The 12,883-nt window shown below is 46.8% G+C and overlaps 1 protein-coding gene across 1 annotated transcript; it reads left to right on the top strand.

Moving 5' to 3' along the window:
• Positions 1–2,479: 2,479 nt before the first annotated feature.
• On the top strand, positions 2,480–9,476 carry ZP2 (zona pellucida glycoprotein 2). The gene is made up of 18 exons (XM_056503662.1): positions 2,480–2,514; positions 3,984–4,057; positions 4,207–4,290; positions 4,365–4,459; positions 5,231–5,389; positions 5,662–5,706; positions 5,966–6,130; positions 6,497–6,593; positions 6,682–6,863; positions 7,239–7,368; positions 7,517–7,698; positions 7,777–7,868; positions 7,952–8,076; positions 8,315–8,504; positions 8,721–8,856; positions 8,933–9,029; positions 9,116–9,202; positions 9,293–9,476. The coding sequence occupies exons 1-18, from the start codon at positions 2,480–2,482 to the stop codon at positions 9,433–9,435; spliced, it is 2,118 nt and encodes a 705-aa protein (XP_056359637.1). The 3' UTR covers positions 9,436–9,476.
• The last annotated feature ends 3,407 nt before the right edge of the window (positions 9,477–12,883 follow it).

The raw sequence follows: 12,883 nt of genomic DNA, 5'->3' as shown, positions 1-12,883 counted from the left end.
AATTGCAAAAGGACTTTGAACTACAAAAAGAACTTCAGAAAAGCCTTCAAAAGGCTGTGAGTGTCAGTGTGACCAGGTGTCACCCCAAGTAATAAAGTATCCCTGAGTTTGATGGGAGGAAATGGATGAGCAATTACCTGTACTGGTGAATCCCCTTTTACTGGGATGCTCTGTTTGAAATTAAGTCCCTCCCCTGCCAAACCAGGCACTTCCATGGAACTATTTTGTGTACAAAGTCTGGAAATGATGAACAGGGTGATGTTTGGATAAAACCCCCAACAAGTCTGCAAGTCACAGCTGGGAAAACCACAGCTGTGTAAATAGCATTTCATCAGATCTTCAGGAAATGGGCAAATATAAAACTTATCCAACAGGTGTTTTAATCTCCATTTAGATGAAAAGAAAAAAAAAGTGCAGGATTTCCTCAGGATACCACAGGAAATTCCAGAAAAGGAAACATGATGGGCCTGCACCTACTGCCCCACCTAGGCACTGTGGTCCTTGCCTGGGAATAGATGGGGTCATTCCCCATTATAAACAATGACTCTCTACAAGCAGAAACTCACAGAATTAGACAAATTCTAACTTTAAGTTTAAAAGGGTTGCTAAAAGCAAGCCACATAAAAAGACAATTTTCAAGCAGCTGCTCCAAAGTTGGGAAGAGGCTCCTGCAGCTTCCTGCAGTGCTGGAGCTCAGGGCTCTTCTGGCCACACTCACAATTCACAATTACTTTTTGCCAAGCTGTTTTCTGTGACTCACTGAATTAACCTGGATCTCAGAGGCTCTACCCTCAGCAATTAGCAGTGGGGTTTTGTTGCTTGTTGTGCCCCCATTAGAGAATCACAAGCCAGCTCCTTGCTCAGCGTTGGTGCAATCCCCAAATGGAATTCTGCCACCTCATTTACATCCCATAATTCTGCCCCTGTGACACACCAGAGACCTCTCAAAATGGGCTTTCTCTCTTCATTATTTTCTAAGGCAGGGATTGAAGAGCTCTTCAGGAATGAACTTGTACCAACCTTTTTCTTGCCATGGGGACAAGGAGGGTCAGGCAGATCCTGTGACAGGTTTGAAGCTGTGAATAAACAGAGCAAAGCAAAGCCTGGCTGTCCCTCCTGTCACCCCCTGGCACAGCTGGCCCTGTCCTGCCATCCCAGGGCACTCAGGGTGGGCTGTGCCTCACCAGGCCAACCTGCAGCCCCACTTTAGAAGACAGTTCTACTCTCATGCATGTTCCTGCACTGCATCAATAATTTTCTAATAAAAATGCAGCCATTTATTTTATTTTATATTTAACCAGGTACAGCACAGAGTTAAATTTACAGCTACTGGAAAAACTAGCTGTTGCAGAACAAAGATAGGTAACACACACACACACACATATATATATATATAATTAGCTGTTTCTTAATGCCATTGAATTTTATTTCTTTTACTAAGCCTTTTTTCAGGGGTAAAATGATCACCATTCACATGTTGCATATACCACCAGTGCCTGGTAGGAGAAATACCCCTGAAAAGTGATTTGATGGCAGAAAAGTCCTTTTAATTTTCAAGATCCTTGGTTTTTACTACAGAAGTACCTTCCTTTGCTTTTCTCTTAATTAATCCAACACAAAAAGTGTTGATCTCAGAGTGATTTTTATAATTAACATCTGAAAATGTTGATTTTAAACTTACCCTGTATAATGCTAAGTGGGAAACTATTGTTCCAAGTTTTAATTAGAGGTGAAGAAAAACCCACTTCAGTTGGGGAGAAGCTTTAGGACTTTGCAAGCTTTATTATTATTTGTGTCATAAAAGTGGGCATTACAAAAAAAAAGAAAAAAGAAAAGACCAAACAAAATCTTCATCTGTTTCTAAACTCCTGGTACTTGTTCATCTTTGTCCTATTCAGAAACCTCAACTTGAAATGCAATAAATGATTCAACATCAAATGAGCTAAATTTCTCAGCCTGAATGGAGATTATTCTTTTGAGACTTAAGCTCAAAATTGTGAACTTTTTAAGCTCCCTGGATAGTTAGAATGAAGCTTTTCTTTTTTGTGTTTGAAAAGAACTTCAGAACCATTCCACTTCCAATTGAAATATCTTACCAGGCTCAAGAGAAACTCTGTTGTGATGCTACAAGGTGTTGTAAACTAATGAATTATTTACCCAGCAGCTCTGATTTGTTATTGGATTTCACTGTGTATATGGGTAGTACTCTATTAGTTTGAGAACTGTCTCAAATAAAATATTGCCAGTTAAACAAACTATTTAAATAGAAAAGCTGCAGCATCACCAGTTAGGTTGTTGTAGATGATTTGGAGCATGAACCTGCACAGTGATGTTGTTGTGCCATCTGTTTTGCATCAGGTATTATCCAGCACTACATTTCCTCACTGCAACTTTTTATAAACACCAAATGTGGTATGGTAAAGGCCATGCAAGGGGAGGCAAGGAAGTCTCTGCTTGCCTAATGAGATCTTTGGAACTAATGGGCTTGGAGAAGAATGAACTTAGTCACACTGGGTAATTGTGGCTACACAATTCAGGGATGATGACAACATTTAAAGCAACAATAAGACCTTATTTTTTCACTTCTTAGGGAGGCAGAACTTCTGTGCCCCAGGACACAATGCTGCTGGATGTGCTCTTGAGCAGCCAGTTCCCCCAGCCAGGCTCAGTGTGACCCACACAGGCTCAGTGTGACCCACACAGGCTCAGTGTCACCCCTGCCAGGCTCAGTGTGACCCACACAGGCTCAGTGTGACCCACACAGGCTCAGCCTGACCCACACAGGCTCAGTGTCACCCACACAGGCTCAGTGTCACCCACACCAGGCTCAGTGTGACCCACACAGGCTCAGTGTGACCGACACAGGCTCAGCCTGACCCACACAGGCTCAGCCTGACCCACACCAAGCTCAGTGTCACCCCTGCCAGGCTCAGTGTGACCCACACAGGCTCAGTGTCACCCCTGCCAGGCTCAGTGTCACCCACACAGGCTCAGTGTCACCCCTGCCAGGCTCAGTGTCACCCACACCAGGCTCAGTGTCACCCACACAGGCTCAGTGTCACCCACACAGGCTCAGCCTGACCCACACAGGCTCCGTGTGACCCACACAGGCTCAGTGTGACCCACACCAGGCTCAGTGTCACCCCTGCCAGGCTCAGCCTGACCCACACCAGGCTCAGTGTGACCCACACCAAGCTCAGTGTCACCCACACCAAGCTCAGTGTCACCCACACCAGGCTCAGTGTCACCCACACCAGTGCTGCCTGACACCCACCTGAGGTGGTTGCTGTTCTACAGTGGGTCCAAGGGCATCCCTTGCAGAGCCTGCACTCAGTAGGGCTGGGAGCAGTGACATTATCACAGGGACTTTTCCAGTTTTTGCTGTGAGTGCTCAAAAGTTGAAGTCCTACATGGCATTCAGGCTCTTTGCTTTGTTAAAACATTTTCCTTGGTTTTGGGGATCTTTTCCCCCTGGTATCTTCACCAGTGCTTCAAACAGTGCCAAGAAAAGCCATGCTGAGCTCATTGGTGTCTCCAAATGCTGCCATGCTGGCACAGAAAACTCCATTTAAAAAAATAACTGCCAAAACAGACATGCATTTTTTTATTAAATATCTAGCATGGGAATAAAGGGAATACATTATCAGAGCAAGAAAAGGATGCTTTCAAAATAGAAGGTGACAACAAGCTCTGTTAAAATCAGGTATCACCTTAAGGTCACCTGTGAGCTGCCCCACTCAAGGAGCAGCAGCTGCAAACACTCTGCTCCCTGGGCAGCAGAGATGTGGCACCTGTGTGAGCCAGACCCAGGGCTTATAAAACCCTCCCTGGGCAGCCAAAGGCCAAGCTTGTGGTACCCTGAGGAGATGGGGTTTGGGCAGCAGTGCTGGAGCACCTCAAGGATGTGGTGAGTGTGGTTTGGGGTACAGGGGAGGTGGGTCCTTTCTTTGCTGCTCTCTCATTTGGTTCCCTTTTCTTTGCAGGTTGCTGCACCTGTTTGGATTTTTGCTGTGCTTAGCCCCTTGTGCTGCTGGCCTGGGGGACCAGGATTTCTTGGGTACTGTGCCTGTGCTGGGCTTTGGGTTTTCTTGGAGCTGCTTCCCTCTGCCCTGGCATGGAAGGGGCTCTGGGGGGCTGGCTGGGGGCTTGCAGGGTGTGTGTCCCCAGGAGGGTCTGCTGGGGCTCATGCTGCTCTTCCCTCTGCAGAGAATGTGACCTGCCATAGGGATGGGATGGAAGTTGAGTTTTCCAGAGAGCTCAGCAACTATTCCTGGCATGTGGATGTTGTTGGTATGTACTGCTGCTGCCCCAGCCCTGTGTGCTGGACCTGCCTGCTGCAGGGCTGATCTTCCATGTTCTCCTAGATGTGAGTGGTGAGGAGGTTGTGTCCTGTGACCACACTGTGGATTATGAGAGGCTGATACTCAATGTCCTGTTTGTCAACTGCTCCAGCCTGCAGGTAAAGGGGTCTTCATCCTGGGAAGCTGCTGTAGTGGAGTTAGAAGATGTTTAATTTTTTCCCTGGGCAGGACTGAGTTTAATATGGTTTCTATCTCTAACTTTCTTCAAGACTGAGGATACTTACACTTCTGACAACCTAAAATTCTTGTGGAGGAACATTTCATGCCAAAAGTTGAAAAAGAAAACTAAACCCAAAGCTACTGAAATTGTTATTTTTTCAACTATGCAATAAATCCCTCAGAGCCTGCTTATAAATGTTGTGTTTTCCTGTAGGAAACTTGAGCTCCTTGACAGGTTTTTCTTGTAGGGAGATGGACCAGATTTAAGAGTTTCAGGGCACCAAACTATTTAAATGTGTATTGACAGACAATTAACACCATCTGCTGATCATAGCTGTTGAGGTAGAGCAGTAAGTGGGAGGCCGAAGCCAGATGCTTTACTGGGATTTGAAATACCACAAGGCTCTGTTCTGCTGATTATTAGCTTGGATTTTTTTTGATTCTGGCACTAAACCCTGCTACTCCTTGAAGTGTTCTTCTTTATTTCTGCAGTTATCTTTATCTTCTGCTCTTCAACCTCACCTTGGTGCCCCCCTGCTTTCCTAAAGAGCTCATCCTTTTCCTTTGGGCTTTTAAAGCAAGAAATCATCTTGTTCTTGCACTGGTACAAACACCTAAACCTACCCTGAAGTTAGGGTTCAGTCCCAGTGTTTTAGCTGCCCTCAGGCTGTAGTGAGTCCTGCCTCTCTCTAATTAATGTCTCTTTGTAGGGTGGTCAGCACCAGCTCTGGTTGAAGCTGATGGTGAATGATACAGTGGGAGAGGAGACCAACATCACCTACAGCACTCACTGTGACAGCATTCATGCAGATGAAGTCACTTCTCCTGTGTTTGCTGGTGCAACAAACTGCACAAAAGACTTCATGGCAGTAAGTGGAGGAAAGGGAGTGCTCTAGATGCTGCTCTGAGGCTTGCAAGGCAGGGTGGCTGTCAGCTGGAATTGTGTGTCTAGATCCCCAGAAAGCTGGGGAAAGCTCCAATGAGCAAAGGAGGTCTCCTGGCTGCATGTTCATTTTGGCTTGGCTGCTGGCTCTCTGGAGAGCTGGTGGTGGCTGTCTGCTTTAGGAAACTGTAGTGGAGACTTCACTGTGTGGCTCCAGCCCTGCAGGTTCCTGCAGTCTAATTCCCATGTGTGTTTCAGGTTACCTTCCCAGGACTCGTTTCAAGTCTCAGTGATGAGCACATGGTATGTTCCTCCTGCCTTGTGAAGGGAGCTGGGGAGGCAGGAGTGCCTGGGGTTTGGGCATAAACTGAGCCTGGTATCTCCAAGTTCAGGCAGGGACCTCTCTGATGCACTTGTATCTTGTTGGGAAGCCTAGTTCTGCCCTGCCAGTATAGGGAGATGGAATGTAAGGCTTGGGAGGTGGCAGCCCTGCAGGGTGGCAATCTAATGCCTTGATGTGTCTGTGCCTTCCTTCCCAAAGCAGGGATTTCTTGCTTTGCAGGTTCCAGCAACTCCAATGTCCTGGAATCTGTCAGTTGATGATGGAACCAGAACTCACCATCTGAGCCTTGGGCAAGCAATGAAGCAAGGCTATAACTTCCTAGTTGATGGCCACAATCTGATCTTTCAGGTGGCCTTTGCTGCCACTGGAGTTGTGTCCTACAAGGTGTGTGAATGCAGAATCAGCACTGAGGAGTCACCCAGCCCCTGTTTGGCCAGCACTGTCTCCCTCCTGTAGACCTGGGGAATGCATTTTCAGAGCTGGTGTGTGCAAAGCTGTCTGGCTTTGCACAGCAGTCACTGAACTGCTTGGCACAAAGAAATGGGGAGTCACAGTGAGTGGGAATCTCCAGAAGCTGAATTCTGGCCACTGCCAGTCCTGGGAACATCTGACTGGCAGTCTCATGATCAGCAGCTGTTTTTAGGATGGGTGAGGTGGGAAGAAACTGCTGTTGCAAACCTGACCCTCTGGGGTGGGTCTTATGATGGATCAGAGTTGAGCACTGTCTAACAGAGCTCCATCTTTTGTCAGGACAATGATGAGGTGCTCTACACTGTGGCACTCAAGCTCATGTATGGCCCCCCTGAGCATGGATTGACTGCAGAGTCAAGAATGCTTTGTGCTCCAGGTAATGCATGGAAAAAGCCAGAACCTGAACCTGCCCCAGGGAAACTGATGTTACATTTATCAAATGTATTTTATTTTATTTGCTGCAGGTCCAGCAATCTGTAATGCAACACACATGACTATTGCCATCCCAGCCTTTCCAGGGATCCTCATGGATGTGGGTGTAGACAATAAGACCATCCCCATGGATCAGCTTCAGGAAAATGGAATCACTCTGGACACACAGAGAGGGATCAGGCTGTATATTAGCAGGAGAGCCCTGAAGTCCAGGGTGTGTTCTGAGTCACAGGTGTTGGTGTGATCACGCCTCCTTGGTGTTCTGAGACCTAGAGCACAGTAGCTTTTGACCTTGATTAAGCATCTGTCAAGTCAGTCATGTGCTGGTGGCTGGCTGAGGGCAGATGTGATTAAGATTAATGCAAACTGACTTTGTAATAGATAGGCATCATGTAAGGCAAAAACAGATGGAGGTGAAAATATTCCTCTTGGAGGGGGTGGGTATTTGGCATGCCTGGAGCAATGCAAATGAGCTTCCCCTGTGGCCAGTGTGCTCTTTAGGCCTGGCTTATTTGTTAATCAGCTCTAACAGGTACATGTGTTAGAGAGAGCTCTTGTGGTTGCACTAAGAGATTAACCTGTCCTTCAGCAACCTGGGAGGAGCTGCTCAGGACTCCAGTACTACATGTCCTCTTTGAAACTGGCTTTTCACTTCCATGGGGAGACTGTGGCAATGGTGATGCACCCTGAGTGTCCCTGTGAGCAGCACACACCAATAGGTAAGTGACAGACTCCTGCAGCTGCTGTGCTGTGATCCCCAGCATGGCCCATTGCTGCACTTTGTGTTGGATTAGTCACCTCACCAACAGCTCCTGGCTGGCAGAGCCATCACTGACTCACAGGACAACTCATGGACCTCTGTTACAGCTGCTGTATGCACCCAGGATGGGTTCATGGATTTTGAAGTCCTGGCTGAAAGCACCACACCCCTGCTGGATCTGGATACACTCAGGCTCAGGGATCCCGTGTGCCAGCCAGCCTACAAGTCCCCTTTGAATGACAGGGTTTGGTTCCATGTCCCTCTGAATGGCTGTGGGACCAGGCATTGGGTGAGTGTGTGGCCAGGGCTGCTGGGGAGCCACTCAGGCACTGGCAGTGCCCCCACTAATGCTGTTGCTTACCTGCAGTTTGATGGGGAGCAGATTCACTATGAGAATGAGGTGAGAGCATTATGGACAGACCTTCCCCTGGGCAGGATCTCAAGGGACAGTGAACTCAGGTGAGTCTGGAAACCTCTTCAGGCCATCCAGTACTGTATTACTCATACATCAATATGACTCACCTGCTCCTTCCTTGTTACAGGCTAACAGTCATGTGCTCCTTCAGCAATGGTGATGCCTCCCTCACTATAAAAGTAGACAATCTTTCTCCTCCACCCTCTGCAGTGAATCAAGGTTCCCTGTCCTTAGTTCTTCTAAGCTACCCAGGTAAAGCTGGCTCTGGGCTCAGTGGCTGGGAAGCTTGTGGAGGGGAGGGAGGGTGGATGAGTGGACTGTTCTGGTACACAGATTTCTCCAGTCCTGGTTGCTTCCTTCCTGCTCATCCATGCTGCTTGAAGCAGATGCCCCCAGACAGACAGTAGCTGTCCAACCAGCTGCTGCTGAAAAGCTTGAGGCCCTCTTTGCCCCCTGGGTTGTTTACCATAGCTGCCCTTGGCCCTTGCAGAGGACTCCTTCAGGCAGCCCTACCGAGAGGATCAGTATCCCCTGGTGAGGTACCTGCGCCAGCCCATCCTCCTGGAAGTTCAGGTGCTGAACCGCAACGACCCCAACCTCCACCTGGTGCTGGATGACTGCTGGGCCACGGCCTCCCAGGAGCCAGCATCACTGCCCCAGTGGAATATTGTGGTAGATGGGTGAGTGGAGTCCCTAATCCTCCTCTGCTCCTCCCTAATCCTCCTCTTTAGTAACTGAGCCTCAAGTATGAGGGCCTTCCAAGACTGCCCTGGAGTGCTGGAATTTGTAGGAAGAAGATAGCACCTCAGCCTTGAACTTTAATCTGCTGCTTAAAGGAGTCAACACCAACAACCCAGACCTTCTCTTATCCTTTGTTCTATGTTTTTATTTATTAGCTGTGAGTATGACCTGGACAGCTACAGGACCGTGTTTCACCCTGTGGGACGTGGTGTCAGCTATGCTAACTATCGCCAAAGGCTGGAGGTGAAGACTTTTGCCTTTGTCTCTGGTGACAGAGCCCTTCCTGGCCTGGTAGGTGACATTGGACTTGGAGCAGTTCTTGTTTCAAAATGAAGAGATGTCTTATTCCTCTCATTCTCTGTCCCAGGTGTACTTCCACTGCAGTGCTCTGCTCTGTCACCGTTTTCACCCGGACTCCCCACTGTGCATACCAAGATGCCCGAGGCCATCCAGAAGCAAGCGAGGTAATGTCCGAGTGGATTTTAGGTTCCACTTATCCAAGATGACCCACTGCATGGTGAGGTTCAACTGTGCTGTGTTTCTGTTGTAGAGAGTGGGGTGGCAGCTGTGAACCCTGCAGTGGTGAGCCTGGGGGGCCCTGTCCTCCTCGTGCCAGAGGAGTGGTCTGCAGCCCGAGGTACTGAGCCAGCGTGGGGCTGGGGGTGCTGCTTGGGCTTAGTGAAGGGTCTGTCCCCACAAACAAACTGCCTTTCCCCTTGCCTTGCAGGGAGCACTCTCCTGAGCAAGGAGGCATGGGCTGGCATTGCAATGGCTGCTGTTGGTGTTCTCTCTCTGGCCACAATGCTACTGTTTCTGGCTTTTCTTAAATGCCTAAAGAGAAGAGCATACATGGTAAATGTGGTACATTAGTGTGTATTTCCAATAAACTTGGAGTAGTCACTTGATGGATTATGTCTGTCATGTATTCCCTCTCTTGTAGCTGGTTATGCAAATTGACACTGCTCATCCTCTGAATGTGTCCTTATTGTTGATTTGTCTTTAGCAATGACTATAATACTTCCTGGAGTGTCTTTGTTCTGAAACAGACCATTGCTATGTTAAATTCCTATTTGACTTTGCAGCCAATTTCCTTTCTTGAATTGCTTATCAATGTTCACAATTGTGATTTCACTCAATTGGATTTTTAAAAATCCATGTCATGCCAGTGTCTGACATAGGAGTAGCTTCTCTAGCTGCACTTGTAAACATGAGCCTTGCACTGCACCTGGAAATTAAAACATGGCTTTATTGAAATTGTTTAGCAACACCCAGCACTTGTGTTAGAACCTTACTGTAAAAAAAACCCCTTTGTCTGTGTTGGGAGTAAGATCATTATGAAATCTCTTTGAAGGAGATACACAGTGAAGCCTCCCTTTTCTGCATGCAGCAGTCTACAAGGACACTGCAGAAACCAAAGTGGAACACACTTCCTGCTGCCAGAGCTGCTCTGATGGCTGGAAGTTCCATTGGCCACTTAATAGGGGGGCCAGGTTCATGCAATTTGTGGTCTCAAACTGGGGGAGGAGAAAAGGTGTGAGTACAGCTCAAGCTGTCTTGTCTGCAATACTGGCAGCACTATCTGTAGATGGAATGCTGCCCACCTGAGGTAAGGCAGTTTTTTATGCAGTTCTTATTTTGTATACTTTGCCTTGCATAGTCAAGGAAATGAGGCATAAAATATGGTTGCACATGTAGAGTGAAAGTGCTTTGCTGCAGTAGGAGTGTAACAGCCTTGGGTTAAACATTGTCTGGCACCTTTGTGTGAGCAGGGAGAGTGATCCTCTCCAGTCCAGCTCCAGGTCTGAGTGTGCAGGGCTTCAGATCAAGTCAGTGGCCAGACCATGGCACTTGTCAAACATGCTGTGTGTAAACAGCACAGGCTGGGGGCTTGTCTGCCACAGCCCCTGCTTCACTTAGGCATTATTAATGAGCTACTATTAATGTAATAGGTTTCAGGCTGCATTTTCTAAGTATTAATGTGTATTTCATGCAAAGAGCATGGAGTAGAGACCATGATTAACATGATCATTAGACCTTATGCTTGTATTTAATCAAAATTATTGTAATATAAACAGTGAAACAATGAATCTCACATTAATTACAAGTCAGTGACAAGTGGCCTTGTAATCCTTTCAATCCTAACACTTAAGCTATTGTCCAGCAAACAACCTGCTATACTTAAGTCTTGTTGACTTAGCACTTGGCTGGAATATGAAGTATTTCTGTAAAAGCCAGGTTAAGTGGTCCTTGATGAAGAGGGTTTATGTACTTGACAGTATGTTGTACTTAACTGTATGGGCTGTTTAGCTCCTCTGACCCAAATAAGGTTACTCTTAGTGTTCCTTCTCTCCATCCTTTTTGTTCTGAAGTGTAGGGAAAAGATCTGTGTGTGTCTTCAGGAAGACAAGTTTAAAATAACTTCAGTATAGGAGCCTTACTTTTGCTCTTTAACTTCTGTATTTTGTACTATTTTTACTCCTGAGGAGGTGAGACCAGAGCTCTTGCACGTGGTGACAGCCATCTAGGTCAAAGAGAAGGTTTTCTTGCCTGATTTTTGCCCCTGGCTGATATTGTCTGCCTAGGGAAAGACTTCAGCTGTGGCATGGGAGAGATCTGTCCCTGGTTTCTGGGAGGCTCAGTTAATGCTCTTTGGGAATATTGCAGGGGTGCTTTGAAGACTTGTGTAACTTAAATCAAGGAAAACATAGGATTGTGTTCCTTATTTTGTACATAATTTACCCTTGAGCCCAGCCACATGCATTCCTCCCTCTTCTATGTGTGCTGCTGCTTCTCTGTCCCCTGTTCAAGTATGTTATCTGGAAAATTTAAGCTCCTCTTACAAGTATGAAAGATTCCTTTCATGCATTCAGGCAGAGGTCCCTCTCTTCTGACACAGGGCAGGGTGAGGTAGGGAAGATGCTGTGCAAGATAAGGCAGAGGAATTATTTAGGGACCCTGCTGCAGGTGGAGGCAGCATTGACTCTGCAGCCTGAGCTCAGGCAGCTGCTGCAGGAACCATAGCACAGCTGGCTGCTCCAAATCCCCTCAGACATGGGGTCCCCCAGGATTTAGGGCCACAGGGGTGGCTGCCTATTAGGCATCTTTATCCCCAAAGTAAGGGGCAGTGAAGCAGATCTGTGAGAGCTGAGTAGGCTGAGCTGGCTGGGAATGGTGCTACTGGGGTGGGAGTTTCCTGTTAGTTTCTTGTGGGGTTGGTGCTGTTCAGCAGAAAGCTGAGAGAGCAGCTGAGGAAGAGGGGACTTGGCAGCATCTCCCCAGCCTGTCTTACTTCTTAGCTCTACTGCAGTCTTTAATAATTCAAAGATGTAAATAACCTCTGCCCCCTTTTTAAGGGATGCCTCACTGTCTCCAGTAAAACACCTACTCTATGCTGACCTAGTTTTTTTTCTTCAGCATCTCTCAGTTGAAAACCTTACTCTGCACTAAAAGCAGCTCTTGCTGAAAGGACACAGTGAGAGGCCTTGACATGACAGGCTGATAAGCATGCAAAGGTCAGGGCAGCAGGAGTGAAACTGTTCCAAGTTTATCAGCAGGTAACTGAGAATTCACAGTTTTAGCTCCTGCTAAGTGCTGATGACAGAATGAATTATATAATAAAAATAAATTTAAAATGCAGATGGAAATGGTTCATGTTGGGTCAGACTCTGAGTGGGACTGGATTAACTTACTTTAGTGTCTGCTGATTTTATTAAGTAATGCCTGTTCCCCTCAGATGAGGTCACAAAGGAAACTGAAGGGAAAGGATTCAACTGTGTATTCATCTATGAGTTGGACTATAAAGATCTGCTGTAACTTTAGGCAGGTGTAAGGGCTTTATTGTTGTCTTTGGAGGTGCCTCCTGGAAAGCTCCTGCAGGCAGCCCAGCCTGAGGGCAGGCTGGTTATGTGGCTTTGTTCTGCTTGCTGAATTAATGTGCCATTAAAATAAAGGGCTCCTGGAAATCTTCTGGGGATTATTTCACTCTACAGCTGCAGTGTGGGGCGAGCTTAGCCTAATACTGAAACTGTTACTACCACTACTGTGTGAAGCACATTGCAGCTCAGGTAGGCTGTGTCCATGTTTTTAGTCAAGCAGCAGGTTTGTTTATGCAAAACTAAATAGAACTAATTTAGACCTTAGACATCTGCATTTCCTTTACAGGCATGAGAAAGAGAGTAATCTGCAGTTTGTGGTTCAGCAATGTTACCTACATAAAACACTTTATTTAAGAAAAACTCAGTTCTAACTGTAGCCTTCCTAAAACATGATGTGAAAAAATTGTTTTTACTGTAGAATAAAACAGACTAATAAGACAGTG

This window comes from Oenanthe melanoleuca, chromosome 14, assembly GCF_029582105.1.
Source record: "Oenanthe melanoleuca isolate GR-GAL-2019-014 chromosome 14, OMel1.0, whole genome shotgun sequence".
In the NCBI taxonomy this organism is placed as follows: domain Eukaryota; kingdom Metazoa; phylum Chordata; class Aves; order Passeriformes; family Muscicapidae; genus Oenanthe; species Oenanthe melanoleuca.
The sequence above is the reverse complement of the archived record's forward strand: the minus strand, read 5'-3'. Positions and strand labels throughout refer to the sequence as shown.